We start from the raw sequence: 17,840 nt of genomic DNA on the forward strand, positions 1-17,840 counted from the left end.
AAAAATTATTTTATTCAGTATAGTATAAATACAAAATTATGTACAATTCACATACAAAATTGCACTTAAATATTAATGCCTGTAATAATAATATTTTGGTCTGTGTAAATAAATAAATAAATAAAAAATAATACTGATAAATATAAAATATTGAGATTTTATGCAACATACTTGTTAAGCGCATTTTTTTACTTATTGAAATATATACACTTAAACAAAGAGAATGTAATCTTTGCCGCAATAAAAATATTGCTAAATATGAATTTTTTTTTTTGTGCCCACTTGCGCGAGGCTGTACCTAAATGTTACAAAATGTGGCTCTTTGGCGGGAAACGGGAACGGGACAGTTGCTTTCTTCATTGAATACTCTAAATAATTAACACGAAGTGGTGTTTTGTGGTTAATGATCGCATTAAGTTAGTCGGAAAACATTCGCGAGTGTTATTATATCGGAGTATTCCATGAACAAAGTGTATCTACCTATTTTCGCTTCGTGCCAACAAGCCGCTTCATAACTCGAAAGTTTATGCGGACTTAGGAGTTAATTCGTTTGGGGTTCGGAGTAGGAGTCTGCTCAGAGGGTGGGGGCTTTAGGTTTCATCATCATCACCTTTCATCATTTCATTAATCATCAAGAAAAAAAATACGTAAGACATGGCTGTATGGGCATAGTTCCCTTTGCCTTACCCTTCGGGGAAAACCAAAACAAAAAAAAATTGTAACGTTTTTTTATAAGCTGATGGCCATGTCGCCAAAGCTAAATAAAAAAAATGTTATAATTCTACGCATATACTGCGACAGCGCCGAGGGATTTCATGGCGCGGACCCATAAGGTCTGTCTTCTTATCGTGTGGGTTATGAGGTGGATTACCAACCTCATCAACCCTAGTGTCAGGGTTACTATTGAGCCGCCATAGGCCCCTGACATGGCCCATGTAACGACTACTTACTCACATCAGTAAGTAGTAACCGGAACCAACGGCTTAACGTGCCTTCGGATGCACGGATCATCTTACGGACAATCAGGTGATCAGCCTGTGACGTCCTAACCAAACTAGGGATCACAAAGTAGTTTTTGTGACATGTCCCCACCGGGATTCGAACCCGGGATAAAGTGGTGAGCCTATGATAACATAGGCTAAGATAAGTTAGGTGAGTGGACAGAAGCATCTAACTGTGGCGGACCCAACTAGTTGGCAACCTAATTCCGCCTACATGCAACAGATGGCGCCACTTTCAATAATGCAGTCTTCAAGCATTCCTGAAACGCGCTATCGAAGTTTACACAGCGCGACGCATATATACAACTTCCAACACAACACTGTTGGATCGTCGATCCCTAGTCACACTACCAACTTGTGGCTAGCGGGGTACTATGTTCAGTTCGGTACCACAGAAACATCCTTTGGCGGCAGCGCATCCTCATCCACCCCGCCAAATAACTATAGGACGTGCAATACGACAATGTCGTCAGTTTTGGTGTCGCCGTCAGTCTTGGTTCGCCTGTTAGCTGGCAGCTTGAGGTGGACGGTCTTCACGTGAACCTTCAGCGAGTTGGATTGGCTGAAGGTCTTTGAGCAGAACTGGCACATGTACGGTTTAGCCCCGGTGTGGACCTGGCGGGGGAAAAAAAGAAAAAATGATGTTAACGCGCTAATGAGGGACTTTCGAGGCTACGATCACCAAAAACCAATATAGATTGCGTTGTACAGCTTTAACGTTAAATAGAAAGAAAAACAAAATCAATATAAAACATCAAAAAAAAAAGAACATTTCAAAAATATACAACAATCATCATCATCAGCCCATTAACGTCCCCACTGCTGGGGCACGGGCCTTCCCTATGGATGGATAGGGAGATCGGGCCTTAAACCACCACGCGGGCCCAGTGCGGATTGGTGGTTATTAACGACTGCTAATGCAGCCGGGACCAACGGCTTAACGTGCCTTCCGAAGCACGGAGGAGCTCGAGATGAAAACATTTTTTTTTGTGGTCACCCATCCTATGACCGGCCTTTGCGAAAGTTGCTTAACTTCAACAATCGCAGACCGAGCGCGTTTACCGCTGCGCCACCGAGCTCCTCCAAAAGATAAAAGGAATTAGCAAAGAGGCTGTTGCCAACAGTAATAATTACCTATTTTCTCATTACTCGCGTACATAATTATTCCAAAATACGATGTAAGCATATAGGATGTAAGTGACATCGTAACGAATACTGAGGGGGGTGATTCAGACCATGATTCTCAGTTAATATCACGTGGAATTTACGTTTGGAAAATGATATCAATTATATAACTTGATATCAATTCAGAATCATGGGTTCAATCATCCCTCAAAGTTTTCGTTACGATGTCACTAACACCCTGTATATAAAAAAAAATGTTGCTTGATATTTGGATCACATTATGTATAGAATTATGTAGCTACCTATATTGCTTGTTTCTATTTTGATCAGAATAATAATGGGTGGAAGATGTGTTGTGCCTGGGTGTAATAAAAAGGGTCATCATTTATAACCAAAAACAAAGATAAAAGACGCATATGTATACGAAGAAAAAACTGTACAGCGCCATCTACATTGATTTTGAGGAACGTAGCAGGAAATCCTTTATTAATGTATGTAATTAATATGTTTATTTGAGCCGGATGTTATAAAAATTCTTTCACGGAATAATACTAATAAAATTGCATTATTCCCGAGTGCACTACCTACCCTGTAATGTCTGTTGAGCGCTGGTTTCTGACTGAACCGCTTTCCGCACGCCGCACAGCAATATGGCCGCTCACCTGCATAGCAAAAAAAATGATAAAATAGAGTAAAAAGAGACACCTCTCAAAAAGAAAAAAAAAGTGAAAAGAGAAGGTTGCCTGGAAGAAATTTCTGCATGAGCAATAAGGCCGCCTGTTGTGCTTTTCTGTATTATGTTGTTGTATTTTGTGTCCATTGTGCTCAATAAAGTATTTTGTCTATCTGTCTACCCACCTCTATTGTTTGTGACCCGATTACTCTAGCCATAGAGGCAGCCAATCAGCTCGGGACACCAAACACTTCAGTACCCCGATACCGACCCCGCCGGCGTGGTCGACGATTTCCCTCATCATCGCTTATCGCTCAACCCACTAGGGTCGATTAATTCTTTCAAATATTTTTCCTCTCAGACGCCGCCCTGAGCCGAGGTTCGCGCCCAACTGGGCACCCTCAGGCCTGTTGTCTTAAACGTTGTACCAAATAGTTAATGCCATCTGAGGCAAATCTACAGTCACGTCAAAAAAAAGCAGATGTTAACATTACCAGTATGGGTCCTGGTATGTATTCGTAGCTGATTGTTGTCTGAAAACTTCTTGTTGCACGCTGAACACTGATAGGGCTTCTCGCCTGTGTGAGTGCGCTGGTGGTACTTCAAGGACGCGTTGGACTGGAACCAGAAAGAAAATAAAATATAAAAACATAAAAATAAAAAGTTGATATCAGCGTAAACCAATGATTTTCGAATTTGTTTTCGAATTCATGTTTGGATCATAAATTATTGTCACGTGCTCAGCGATGAAGGAAAACATCGTGAGGAAACCCACATTCCCGAGAAATGCATTTTCGGAGGTATGTGACCTGACCTGTATTGGGCTGGTTTTCTCTTCGCGGGTTGGAAGGTCAGACAGGCAGTTGCTTCTGTAAAAAACCGGACCTGTCAAATCTTCAGGTTAGGTAAGCGGACCCTGTGGAAAACGGGATAATGCTAGGGAGATGTTGTTAACAATGCTTACAGTTACCGGGTGAGAGCCTTCAGCGCTCCCCATTTGTCCGGCCAAGTAGCTAATGCCATCTACGGCAAATCTACAATGAGTCACGTCAAAAAAAATAAAAAAATACTTACAGTACACTTCTTCCCACAAACTTCGCAAACAATATTCTTATTGTACTTGAGGCCTAGATGTATCCTCTTGACATGCGCCTGCAGCTTAGATCGGTTTACGAAGTGTGACCCACACTGGAACAAATACGTACATATGTCGTGGCCAGATCATAGAATTGATCATTTCATGAAATGGTCATATTTCATGAAATAGAATAACATTCGTTGGCCACATCATGATGTAGTTTGGCCAGATCAATGAACACAAAACGTTTAACAATATGAGCAACTAAATGCATGATTAGATAGATAGATAGATAGATAAAATACTTTATTGAGCACAATGGACACAAAATACAGAGATAAGGACAACATATACAGAAAAGCACAACAGGCGGCCTTATTGCTCATGCAGCAATTTCTTCCAGGCAACCTTTGGGTACAGGAAAATTTTGTACAAGTATAATAATAGCGGGTTAGTGCATTCTAACAAAATAAATAATTAAAAGAACAACCTACATAAAATAAGTACATTTAACTACATATATATATTATACATAAATACTATGACTATTATACATAACCAAATAATTATACATACATATAATAACACTATGGAAAAAGGAAGGATGGTTTACATAAAAGAGGAGGAGCCAGAGTTCACAAAGTGCGCCTTGCCTTTGATTACTTCATGATATGGCCAAACGTTAACAATCATATCGTAAAATTAGTAACATTATCCACCCCACTATAGGTGCATCGCTGGTGTCGATTATATTTAAAACTTGATTGATATTATAATCGATGAATCAATGTTATTGTTCAATTTTCTATATCGAATAGGTACATAATTTTGAACCTAAGAAATGAATCGACTATTCGCATTTTTATTACACCACATAGCATGGACACCGCCTACATTAAAACGATATGGCCAAACATTGATTGATATATCATTAAACGTTGAAGTTTCAACGATATAGTCATTTTAAGTTGGCCATTTCATGAAATATGACCATTTCATGAAATGGTCGACCACATCATGAAATCATCAATTTTACGATTTGGCCACGATACATACATAGATAAACTCACACTATTCCCCGATACTGACCCCACCGGCGTGGTCGACGATTTCCCTCAATCAACGCTTATCGCTATCGACCCACTAGGGTGTTGGATTTTAAATAAAAAAATTGTTAATAAAATAACAACACTTACCTGGTCACAAGCCAATTCGGCGGTCGCCTTGCAGGGCACTGGGGCGCTTCGGGACGCCTTGAGAGCTTTCTCGTGCTCCCTGAGGTGCGAGGAGAGGCCTGCGGTTGTGGGGAACCGGGCGCTGCATATACGGCATTGGGGACTGAGGAATAAGTTTATATCTTTATTTCAACATACAACAACCTTTGGAAGAGGTGAGTGCGTGTGTGTGTGTGTGTGTGTGTGTGTGTGTGTGTGTGTGTGTGTGTGTGTGTGTGTGTGTGTGTGTATGTGTGTGTGTTCGTGGATATGTGTGTGTGTGTGTGTTCGTGGATATGTGTGTGTGTGTGTGTGTGTGTGTATGTGTGTGTGTGTGTATGTGCGTGTGTGTGGGGTGTGTGTGTTCGTGGATATGTGTGTGTGTGTGTGTGTTCGTGGATATATGTGTGTGTGTGTGTGTGTGTGTGTGTATGTGCGTGTGTGTGGGGTGTGTGTGTTCGTGGATATGTGTGTGTGTGTTCGTGGATATGTGTGTGTGTGTGTGTGTGTGTGTGTATATGTGCGTGTGTGTGGGGTGTGTGTGTTCGTGGATATGTGTGTGTGTGTGTGTGTGTGTTCGTGGATATGTGTGTGTGTGTGTGTGTGTGTGTGTGTGTGTGTGTTCGTGGATATGTGTGCGTGTGTGTGTGTATGTGCGTGTGTGTGGGGTGTGTGTGTTCGTGGATATGTGTGTGTGTGTGTTCGTGGATATGTGTGTGTGTGTTCGTGGATATGTGTGTGTGTATGTGCGTGTGTTTGTTGGTGGGTATGTGTGTTTGAGTGTATACAGGGTGTAACGGAAGGGGGGTATCAAGCCGAAAGGGGACAAAACTATACCTTATGTAGATCTTATCTGCAAAATTTCAATTAAAAAAAAACACTTTTGATATTTTTTTCAATTTCAGTTAAAAAAATATTTTAATATTTCCAGCATGTAAAAAACACGGCACAGCACTATTGAGGTCACTGTTCTTAATCCACTCAAATATTGGCACTACACAAATCTCCTAGCGCGTCCTGGTCGCCTGGTACTCGCGGCGCTCGCACGGCCGCGATAGGTACGAAATTCGAGCGGGCGGCGGCTTTGGCGGCAACGTCAAAAGGAGTCGGCGGCCGATTGGAACAATCCGAGTCGGCGGCACGTCGGCGACTGTAACAAACAAGAATGACACTAAAGCATCTAATAATTGGAGTCATTTTGCTTTGACAACTATTCTCACATTATTTTATGACGTGTAAAATAAGTTAAAATTACCTACTTGTTTAGGTAAGGTATTTAATTTAATAGTAAATAGGAAAAAAAGTGTGAAAGTGTGGGTAAGTAGGTAGGTAATTAATAATTAGACTTACGTTTTACAAGAAAGGTTCGAAATGTCGTCATCCCCGTTCGATGCACAGACCTGCCGCTTCATCTGTCCACAACACTTTCGAAGCAAAGTCTGGTGAGCTTTCCACTTGAACTCGGTACCATTCTCAGAATGCCACACGAGGTAAATAATCAGCAGGAATTAGCTCGGGCGTACGTTGCATGTGGTAAGGTTCGCGTGGTAGTCCTTGGGTTGGCTGCACGGCTAGTACGGCTTCTTCAAACTCCGGATCACGGGTCGCCGAGCGGCCAGTCTCGGATGACGCGTGGAAAGAGCCCGTTAAATGCAGTAGGCGATTGACCATTTTCCTGAAGCAATGCAGTGAAGGCAGTTGCCTGGCTTCATCAGCTGGTCTACCTTCTATGAATCGCTGATACAAGTTCCGTGCTTCACTTAAGTTGCCATCGCCGGCACCCACACACATCATCATTTCATAATAACCTACATTACTCAAAGACACCTCGAACTATCACTGATCACAGTTATCACAACAAATCCAAATTTCGAACTTCACTCCACAGATAGTAAACAAGCACTGACAAATAATTTGACAGTTTACTTTCGTGTGCATGTTTCTATCTCTTTTGGAATGCTAGTATCCTGGTACTTAAGGGTGTGTTATTTCTTTGTGCGCAATAAAATATTTTTATGGTATTGTTTGAATGAATGAATGAATGTATTGTATTTTATGAAAGTAGGTACGTATTTTACTTTGAACCTAGAAAAGTAAAAAAGTCGTTTATCTAATAAGGATCACCCGCGCTCACACTCTGGCACTAACACAGAATTGCCACGTTTCTTCGCAAATATCCCGCGCAATAGCAGAAGGCGAAATTAATCTGTCAATAATAAGACATACTATCACTCTGCCCGTATCCCTAATGGGGTGGGCAGAGTCACAAGAACATCCCATTAGCGGTACGAGCATGATAATTATTTATGTACCTATGTTATGATTACTTGTGGCTCTGTCTGCCCCATAAGAGATAAAGGCGTGATATTATGTATGTATGTTTGGTACGGGCATGTAGCGATACGAGCGTGTAGTGGTAAGTGAAATTCCGCAGTCTCTGCCTACTCCAATGGGAAAAAGGCGTGATGTTATTGTTCACTGTTGGATAATACACGACTACAATTTAGGAAGGAAAAAAAATACAAAAAAAAAAATATTTTTTATCATGGTTAATGATAACTTCCCCTTAACAGCACCGCCATTTTGAATTTCGGGTGCACTAGGGCTTGCCGATCAAAAAATGTCTATCGATAATCTATCCCGACCGAGAGTCGATCGATAGCAAGACTATTGATAACTCGGAAAGTGGGAACATTTTCGATTTTATTACCTAAGTGCAATACAATCGATAGTATCGTTGCGGATTAATAACAAACTATCGATAATTTTGCCCTCAGTCAGTAGTATTGCTACACTCCGATAGTATGGTTATTTTGAGTGGGCTGATTGTCTAAACTGAATTTCAATAACTCAAAAGTCCATGGATTTAGATTTTTTGAAAAGCTATTTTTTTATTTCTACCAATCAAAATCGTAGTTGAAAATGATTATGATCGATAATCGATACTGAACTATCGATAGTTTGAAACACTAGCGTGCCTTTTTCTATTCGCGAGCCCTGGCATCCTGGTACAGGGTATAAATCCCATTAACTGTCCCAATGCAATTTGCAATTCCGTGCTTCGGAAGGCACGGTTGGTCCCGGTGACTACTTACTCATGTAAGAAAGTAGTTATTACATGAGTCATGTCAGGGGCCTCTGGCGGCTCAATAGTTACCCTGACACCAGGGTTGATGAGGTTGGTAATCCACCTCACAACCCACACGATAGAAAGATTTAAAAAAATACTGTTATGTGTTTTTAATTCCTTGTACGCAATAAAGTATTATTGTATTGTACGAAAGTACTTATTTTAAGATTACTTTTACCATGTCATAGTAAAAGTAAAGTTATGTTAGGTAGGTACTTTACTTGAGAAATTGATTTTGTCTTTACTATGTTGTAAACGTAACATTAATGTCTCGTTAATAAGATACACAATCACTTGCAGCTGCTCGTATCCCTAATGGGGTGGGCAGAGCCATAAGTAATCAGAACATACTAACATAATATCACGCCCGTATCACTAAGGGGTAGGCAGTCACAACGGTACTTGAGAAATTTATTTTGCTTTTACTATGTTGTAAATCCCCAAGGAATTCTAAGAAGCCTCTGACGTTGCCGGTCGCCTCAGGGAGGCACCCCGTCTGGCCAAGGTGCCGGACCCGGTAGTTGGCGGCTCCTTCACACTCCAGTAGCACATGGGCCGCTGTCTCGTCCATGCAGGTTCTGCACAGGGGCTTGTCGGTGACACCTAGTGTAAACAGATGTTTGTTGATATCACCGTGACCACACAGCTACACCTGCTACCTGCAGCTGTTACCTGTATTAGTGGAGACCTCTTCACATTTAGAATTCTTTTGGAGAGACAACTATTGATGTTGGGTAGTGCCAACTTAGCCTGCCTGCATTTATTTACGGTGGTTCATAGTCTGGTGTGTTTGTTCATTCCCAAATACCCTAATACCGAACTAGCTTTATTTGCGGATGATACAGCCATCTATTCTTCGTGCCGTGGTCGAGTTATGATGACCGGAATTCTCCAACGCGCCAATGCCTTGGGCAAGTAGTTTCGCAAATGGAGAATCAAGGTAAACCCGGAGAAAAGTGCAGCGGTGTACTTTTCAAAGGGCTATTATAATACGTCACGGTCACGCTGTCAACTTAAGTCATCAAGATGTCTGGCAAGCCGATCCCTTGGGAGGAGCAAGTCAAATATCTCGGCGTAGTCTTAGATAGACGTCTTACTTTCAAGGCCCATATCAAACGTGTGCGCGATCGCGCCACGTTTGTAATGGGCCGTGTTCATTGTCTCCTTAACAAGCGTAGTAAATTATCCCTTTGGAATCTACACGACTTGCATCCGTCCGATCATGACCTATGCAGGGGTAGTTTTCGCTCACGCGAGTCTCTCTCAAATCCACCGTCTACAGGAAATACAAAATCGTTCGTGGTTCCATCGCAATGAAAATCTGCACATTGACCTAAGTCTGCCAACCATTGCCCAATGGCTCAAATTAGTTTTTTTGATTCTGCTCCGCACCAACCAAATCCCCTGGTAGTTGCGGCTTCCGAATACATCCCGCTTAGGAACGGTACTGAATAGCATCGGCGTCCGAAGTATGTAATACGATCCCGACGACCCGATTACTCTAGCCATAGAATCAGCCAATCAGCTCGCGACAACAAACATTTCAGGACCCCGATACCGACACCGCCGGCGTGGTCGACGACTTCCCTCAATCAGCGCTTATCGCTATCGACTTACTAGGGTCGTTTAATTCTTTCAAATATTTTTCCTCTCAGACGACGCCCTGAGCCGAGGTTCGCGCCCAACTGGGCACCCTCAGGCCTGTTGTCTTAAACGTTGTACCGGGTGAGAGCCTTCAGCGCTCCCCATTTGTCCGGCCAAGTAGTTAATGTCATTTGCGGCAAAACTTCGATAAGTCACGTCAAAAAAAGGTGTGTTTGTTGGCTGCTCTCGTTCGTAGCAGCGAGCGGACCTGTCCGAATGAGATCGGCAATATCGGTTCCGGACCGATGGCTGTTACCTCCCGTTCCCCTTCTGGCCAACTCGTCCGCCGCGTCGTTACCTCTTGAATCACTGTGTCCTTTGATCCATTGTAAAGTGAGGTGTTAGTATTTGCACACCTTAGTCAGTGATTGGTGGTAACTGTGTATGAGTAGTAGTAGTTGTTTAGGGCCTGCAAAACTCTGAAAGTATTCTAATGAAACTGTCCCGTACCTAGCTAGCCATGAACGCATTCGCCGCTAGTGTGATGCCCATTTGACCTGGATGACGGTGTTAAGGGAGCCTGATATTACGTAATCATAAAATAAAGCATACTACACAAGGAGACGAGATGCATTGTAAAGTACATTTCTTTATCAACTATTAATGTAGGTAATCGACTACATTTTTGGACAAAACTTGTACAACAAAGTGACTCTGCCCATCTCAGTAGCGCAGTAAGTGTGATATTAGATATGTGTAATTACTTGTAGCTCTGTCTGGTCCATTAGAGATAAAGCCGTGATTTATGTATGTTCACATCTTGTTCTATCCTATTGGTTGTGAGGTGGATAACCAACCTCGTCAATCCTGGTGCGAGGGTTATTATTGAGCCGCCAAATGCCCCTGACATGGCTCATGTAACGACTACTTATTACATCAGTAAGCAGTAACCGGGACCAATGCCCATTGTTTTTTTAACTATTGTGTCTGGAAATCTTGGCCTCACAAGGATGAAACAAAACAATTTAAAAAATATTGATTAATATGGCCATCACTGGCACGTTTACCCTTTACTAGGGCAGGCATAAATAAAAGAGGTGGTAGCTGTTCACTCAAAAGTTAAATACCTTGAACAGCTGATTGCTACGTAGTGTTGTGCAAATTTGAATTTATTACATGAAGACCTGGAATTCAATTGCTCATAACTAATGCAAATATGAATTTAGGCGGCCAATACTCTCGCATGTGATTTGTAGATAGTGACAGAGTAGGCACACTTCGGGTTGATACCCCCGTTCCGTTACACCCTGTATAAGCCTGCAGTTCGTGTGTGGTGTCTCACCTGTTTTCGTTGTCGAGTGTGTGCGTGACGGAGCTCAGTATGTGTCGCTTCCACGCGTCCAGGGTCGCGAACTGAATGTTGCACTCGCCGCAGAACCGCTCCGACTCTGGTTCAGGTTGATTGGCCGCTAGCTGGAGCATAAATAAACAATTATCATTGCTTCTTCTTCTCACCGTGTGGGTTGTGAGGTGGAATACCAGCCTCATCAACCCCGGTGTCAAGGTTATGCTTGAGCCGCCAAAGGCCCCTGACATGTCTCGTGTAACGATTACTCACCTACATCAGTAAATAGTAACCGGGACCAACGGCTTAACGTGCCTTCCGAAGCACGGATCATCTTACTTTCGGACAATCAGGTGATTAGCCTGTAATAAACCCACATGATAAGAAGTTTGAATTCATATTTGAATTAAACATAGCTGGCGTATATTCTATACACCCCTGCCTAACCCTTCCGGGATACAGGCGTGATGCTGTTTTTGTACTTACTGTGTCATCTTTATGTGCTTTACTCTTATGCATCAACAGTCCGTGTCGACCCACGAAGCTGTCTCCACAGAGGTTGCATACGTGCGGAGTTGGGTGTCGCTTGCGCATGTGCGTTAGATATGACGTTGGTTTCCTGCAAGGTAAGTCGGTAGTAAATTAGTAAGTCTCGGGTAAGGTAGTAAGTCTCAAATAAGGTAGTAAGTCCCAGGTAAGTTAGTAAGTCTCGGGTAAGGTAGTAAGTCTGAGGTAAGATCGTAAGTCGCAGGTAAGATAGTAAGTTTGTGGTGAGTAATATATGCATTGAATATATATTTTTATTCTCACCTAAACGCTTGCCCGCACAGTTTACACTCGTACGTATACCCGCTGTGCCATTTCTCATGTTCCCTCGCTTGATTACTGAAAACAAGGTGCAAATTCAATATGTTTCATAATGTAGATTGTTTTATGCTAAAATCAAGCTCGTATCGGCGCGGGCAGAATATTTATTCCAAGCTTATGTGGACCGTTAGTCTGGGGAATGTTTATGTGTGTGTGAAAGAGTGTGTGCTTGCGTGCGTTTTTCGTATTAGTGAGAGTGTGTGTACGTGTGCACGCGTGTGTGTGAGTGAGAGGGTGCGTCCCTGAGTGTTTGTGTGTATGAGGGTGAGTGCTTAGTGTGCTTACGTTTGCTTATGTGTGAGAATGAGTTTGTGTGTGTGTGTGAGTCAGAGGGTGACTGCGTATGTGCTTGAGTGAAAGTGTGCATGCGTATGTGTTAGCGTGTGTGTCTATGAGAGTCAGAGCGTCTGTATGTGTGTGTGTGTGTGAGTCAGAGGGTAAGTGCGTATGTGCGTGAGTGAAAGGGTACATACGTATGTATGTGCGTGCGGGTGTGTGTGCGTGTGTGTCTATGAGAGTCAGAGCGTGTGTATGTGTGTGTGTGTGATATAAACTCACGCAGTGTGGGAGGTATGCGGGCAATGTCGACACTTGTATCGTCTAGCGTGCGAGGTGGCTGCGTGAGTGCGCAGCTGACGGGTCGAGGAGTACCTCATGTGGCATATGTCGCACTCGTGGGGGCCGCTCCGCTGGGGGACAGAAATCAGAATTACTTCATCAGCCCATTAACGTCCCCACTGCTGGGGCACGGGCCTTCCCTATGGATGGATAGGGAGATCGGGCCTTAAACCACCACGCGGGCCCAGTGCGGATTGGTGGTTATTAACGACTGCTAATGCAGCCGGGACCAACGGCTTAACGTGCCTTCACTTCATGAAAACTTTTTTTTTTATTTGGTCACCCATCCTATGACTGGCCTTTGCGAAAGTTGCTTAACTTCAACAATCGCAGACCGAGCGCGTTTACCGCTGCGCCACCGAGCTCCTAGCTTTAAGTAAATAATAAAAATAAATAATGCCGACCACACCTAGAGTGGGATATGTGCAGGAGGATGATGATACCTCGTCATGTTTCCCTCGGTGGTTGTCGTACGCCCTGGCATCTATGAACCCCTTGTAGCACAGTTCACACTTCAGCGGAGAGTTTAAATAATTTAGAGATTTAGCACGCTCCCTCAACTCTTGAAGTTGCTCTTCCTTCGTCAGAATGATCTCTTTGGCGAAGTCTGCTATGAAACCTGGAAAAGTACCTTACATTACATTACATATTTGGCGACGAAAGACCCGAGGTCTTTGAAATGCGGTGTTGAAGGAGGATGGACAGAATAAGATGGACTGCAAGGGTTATGTACGGTGTTCAACCGTATTTTTTGCTAACGTTGCGCCCTGTTTTTGGTTGAGCTGCGCACTCGATTGTAATTAGTGTGTTCTCCTCACCAATTATTTCTTCAGCTACATCTTCAGAAACCTTGGATGGAATATAAAATAATTAAATACCAGGGACGTTAGGGAGCTCCGTAACCGTAACCGAAACTATCGGATATCCGATATAAAAAATCATCCGTAACCGAATCCGAAATAAAAGTTTCGGATAATATCGGTGTACGGTGTTCAACCGAACATATTTTGCTAACGCTGCGCCCTGCTTTTGGTAGAGCTGCGCATTCGATTATAATTAGTGTGTCAGTGTGAAACGGTCACTCAACGTAAACGATACGTACTAGCCACGAGCGCTAATAAACACGTAATAAACAATTTAACCTACTTAAACGAATCTTTGAGTTAACGATCAACTCCTACAACTACAACTGAAGGTGGAGCGCTGAAGCCGGAACCCAGCTTTGGCCCTTACAGGTTACTAATAATGCCAGTAAGAGTAAGGGAAAGGCAAGATGATTGGACACTTAATAAGACACGGCGAATTTATTACAAACATCATACAAGGAAAGAGAGGCAGGGGAAGACCAAGAAGAGCTTACGTGGAACAGATTAAAGAGAAGGCGAACGTCGTGTCTTATAAGGATGTCAAAGAGTTCACCTTTGATAGACAGGAATGGAGAATACTACAAGAGCTTGGCTCTTAAATTAGTGATTTGTGTTTTGGCGGAAAGGATGTCGTCGTGGTACCGAACAGAGCATAGTACCCCGCTAGCCACATGTTGGCAGTGTGACTAGGAATCGACGATCCAACGGTGTTATGTTGGAAGTTGTATATATGCGTCTCGCTATTGTAAACTTCGATAGCGCGTTTCACGACTGCTTCAAAACTGCATTATTGAATGTGGCGCCATCTGTTGCATGTGGGCGGAACTAGCTGGCGAACTTCCAACTTGTGCTGCCACCAAAGGATGTTTCTGGGGTACCGACTAGAGCATAATACCCCGCTAGCCACATGTTGGCAGTGTGACTAGGGATCGACGATCCAACGGTGTTATGTTGGAAGTTGTATATATGCGTCACGCTGTGTAAACTTCGATAGCGCGTTTCAGGACTGCGTTATTGAATGGTAGCGCCATCTGTTGCACGTGGGCGGAACTATGGAATTCCATTTGCTTCGAACCTGACACACTTCTTTTTCCGTTTCCTTCACATTCATGAATCGTTTCATAACGCGCCGGTTCAGAGTAGATCGTACTAAATATTAAACCTTTTCCTACAGACATCTCCAATTTGATACAAACTAAAATAAATACGGACATTTCTTCTTACCTTTTTCTTCTTTCTTCTGCGGCCACTCTTTCTTTCTCACTCTGACTCTACTCTTTTTCTGCTCCAGTCTCTTCTTGACGCTGATGTTCTTGAGAGGGACGTCGTCATCGGAATCCGATTGTAGGTCCGATGGCGGATGACTGCCGTCTATGTCGGACTGGTGGTTGGTTTCTGTGGAAGAGAGAATAATTTAGCAAAAACTAAATAAGTATAATAAAAAAGTTTCCTAAAAAAAAAATTGCTCTGCACATACTGGCCAAGCTATAAGATCATTTTGTACTTACCTATATACATACATACATACATAAACTCACGCCCGTAATCCCAAATGGGGTGGGCAGAGCCACAAGTAATCAAAGACAACTTGCAGCCACTGTTGATACGAAGTCCTAAGATGGATATGATGAACTTTATGGTGATAAGGGATCAGCCTATCGCCCATAACATTAGTCCATCATGTTAGAGGACGCAATCCCTCTGTCGGTTTTTACGACATGCCCGGGAAGACAAGCAGCTGAACGTGTTCTATGTTTTTTATTTGCTCCCAGAACAGCATAGAAGCTTACCTATATACTTACAAATAAAGCACTTTGAACTTTGGCATGTCATTTTCACCGCCAATCATTTTAAATTTCGAAATTCTCTTCCATTCCACAATAGGCTAGTTTCCAACTAGTCAAATCAGTTACTTTTTAACTGACGGCCTCCGTGGTCCAGTGGTTAAGCATTAGGCTCACGATCCGGAGGTCCCGGGTTCGAATCCCGGTGGGGAAATATCACAAAAATTACTTTGTGATCCCTAGTTTGGTTAGGACATTACAGGCTGATCACCTGATTGTCCGAAATTAAGATGATCCGCGCTTCGGAAGACATGTTAAGCCGTTGGTCCCGGTTACTACTTACTGATGTAAGTAGTCGTTACATGAGTCATGTCAGGGGCCTTTGGCAGGTCAATAGTAACCTTGACACCAGGGTTGATGAGGTTGGTAATCCACCTCACAATCACAACCCATACTAGAGAAGAAGTTAGTTTTTATATAATCCTGACTTCCAACTCCACCCAACGTGCCACAATACGACTTAGTACTGAAGTATCATCATCATCATCATCAGCCCATTAACATCGCCACTGCTGGGGCACGGGCCTTCCCTATGGATGGATAGGGAGATCGGGCCTTAAACCATGACCGGCCTTTGCGAAAGTTGCTTTACTTCAACAATCGCAGACCGAGCGCGTTAACCGCTGCGCCACCGAGCTCCTCAAGTATCACCTATATGTAAAGTATTATTAGTTCATCTAATTTCTCTTTTATTTCTTTAACTAGTATACCTGGGGCAGGTGCATCAACGTTTTCTTCCTTCTCCTTGACTGGCACTTCCTTCACGGTGGTTTCTTCAAGTTCTCCACCTGGTTCTTCATCAACCGTACTGATCAGTTCAGTCTGGGAGACACAGTAGCCCCCAGTGAGACTGTATGACTGACGGTCAATTGAGTACTCCTTGTTTATCTGTAGAATTTTTTATTTTTTTTATTGAGGGACTTTCCAGGCTACGTACCCCAAATATACAAGGTGATAGTGACACCGTAACGAATACTGAGGGGGATGATTCAGACCACGATTCTGAGTTGATATCAAATGGATTTTCCTTTGGGAAAATTTATAATAATTTTATCGCACCAAAATAAAAAGAAATAATTACAAAAAGACTCTTAACTAAGTACATATTAATATAATTAAATAAGAAATATATTACGAATTTTATTTAAATCAATGCAAGTAAAATTAATTATAATCTTAGTGTAAACTTAATTACTTAATTATGTTAATTTTAATGTTTTTTTTTAAATTATTATCTGTCCCACAGTTTTGAGACAGAAAATTCCACTTATATCAACTCAGAATCATGGTCTGAATCATCCCTCAAAGTTTCGTTAAGATGTCACTAACACCCTGTATACATACTTAATACTTTATCCAACTATTTGCTTATCTTTGTCATTAAAAAAACACTTTATTATCATAACCTTTTTATTTCTTTCAGGCAACTTACCACAACACCACTTCGTAGAAGCTGAGTCAACAGTTGGTCAGCCCGCTGAGCTCGTGCCTGTAGGAGACGACACCTCTTCAGGAGGGAGTGGCAGATGTAGCAGGACAAATGGGGCTTGTCTTGTGGTGATAGCTGAAAGATTAAGAGGGAGTGATTGATTTTATTTAAAAACTTTTTATAGCAACATAACATCACACCCTTAAATGTTGAGAGCCTTCAGAGCTCTCCATTTGTCCGGCCAAGTAGATAATGCCATCTGCGGCAAATCTACATTAAGTCACATCAAAAAAAAACATCACACCTGCATCCCTAAAGGGGTAGGCAGGCAGAGGCAATAGTATAATATCCACCCACTCCTTGTTTAAAATTTTATATCAAAATTATTATTTATTGGCAAGGAATAAAATAATTATTTTTATATTGCTGAGGGTAAAATTTTGTATGAATTGCTGAATCTAAATAAATTAAAATCTCACGCCTATTTCCCACCGGGGTAAGCAGAGACTATGGATTTCGTCATAATATTTAATTACTTTTTTAATTATTTTTAAATCTAAACGAGAACACTTCTGGAAATTAATTAGATTTTCCCAGCTTCAGGGAGTCGGTTTTCATGCCATTGGGATAGAAATTATGCCAATAATTATCATCTATAACAAGAAAGAAGTAATTCACAAACTTACCGGAATATCCGTTATTTTCTCATATATTTCTTGTAGAGGGGTGTTTGATATTACAAACATGCGTACATCTACCGCCAAGCATACTCTACACATAGTTAAATTAGACATCGTTCACAATAATAAGTATTTTAATGATGAGTGCATTAGAAATTATATCACCATTCCACTTTAAGTAATAATATCGAGCCAAAATTACACATATATATAAAAACAAGTTTCATTTACAATATTTATCTAAATATAGTCAAAAAGGCATATTTTTCATGATATTAAAATTGATTTTATTCAATCGAGCGTCCCAAATCGACAACAAAAACATTAAAAAAGTTTGACGTTTGTAGAGTTGTGGTTAATCGGTTTCTATGGGAAAAGAAAACCGG

At 42.0% G+C, this 17,840-nt stretch overlaps 1 protein-coding gene and 1 long non-coding RNA gene across 2 annotated transcripts in view; one reads left to right on the top strand and one right to left on the bottom strand.

Moving 5' to 3' along the window:
* Positions 1-211: 211 nt before the first annotated feature.
* On the bottom strand, positions 212-17,799 carry LOC126379441 (zinc finger protein 878-like). The gene is made up of 14 exons (XM_050028196.1): positions 17,461-17,799; positions 16,778-16,909; positions 16,056-16,233; positions 14,726-14,896; positions 13,079-13,254; positions 12,576-12,706; positions 11,961-12,035; positions 11,637-11,769; positions 11,148-11,278; positions 5,074-5,215; positions 3,874-3,987; positions 3,294-3,417; positions 2,715-2,788; positions 212-1,616 (listed from the first exon to the last, which is right to left on the bottom strand). Exons 1-14 carry the CDS (start codon positions 17,566-17,568, stop codon positions 1,443-1,445), a joined length of 1,863 nt encoding a protein of 620 aa, XP_049884153.1. The 5' UTR covers positions 17,569-17,799; the 3' UTR covers positions 212-1,442.
* LOC126379660 (uncharacterized) overlaps positions 3,528-17,840 on the top strand; it is a 47,223-nt gene continuing 32,910 nt past the window's right edge. Inside the window, exon 1 of the long non-coding RNA XR_007568374.1 lies at positions 3,528-3,599. This is a non-coding gene — a long non-coding RNA (uncharacterized LOC126379660). The remainder of the gene's footprint in view (positions 3,600-17,840) is intronic.

The sequence above is a fragment of the Pectinophora gossypiella genome, chromosome 29, assembly GCF_024362695.1.
Source record: "Pectinophora gossypiella chromosome 29, ilPecGoss1.1, whole genome shotgun sequence".
Lineage (NCBI taxonomy): Eukaryota > Metazoa > Arthropoda > Insecta > Lepidoptera > Gelechiidae > Pectinophora > Pectinophora gossypiella.

Coding starts and splice junctions, on each gene's coding strand:
- LOC126379441 (XM_050028196.1), bottom strand. CDS start 17,568: ATGTCTAATTTAACTATGTGTAGAGTATGCTTGGCGGTAGATGTACGC. Junction 12,707..13,078: donor ACCGAGGGAAACATGACGAG/GTATCATCATCC, acceptor TCTGTCCCCCAG/CGGAGCGGCCCCCACGAGTG. Junction 3,988..5,073: donor CCGAATTGGCTTGTGACCAG/GTAAGTGTTGTT, acceptor TATTTGTTCCAG/TGTGGGTCACACTTCGTAAA.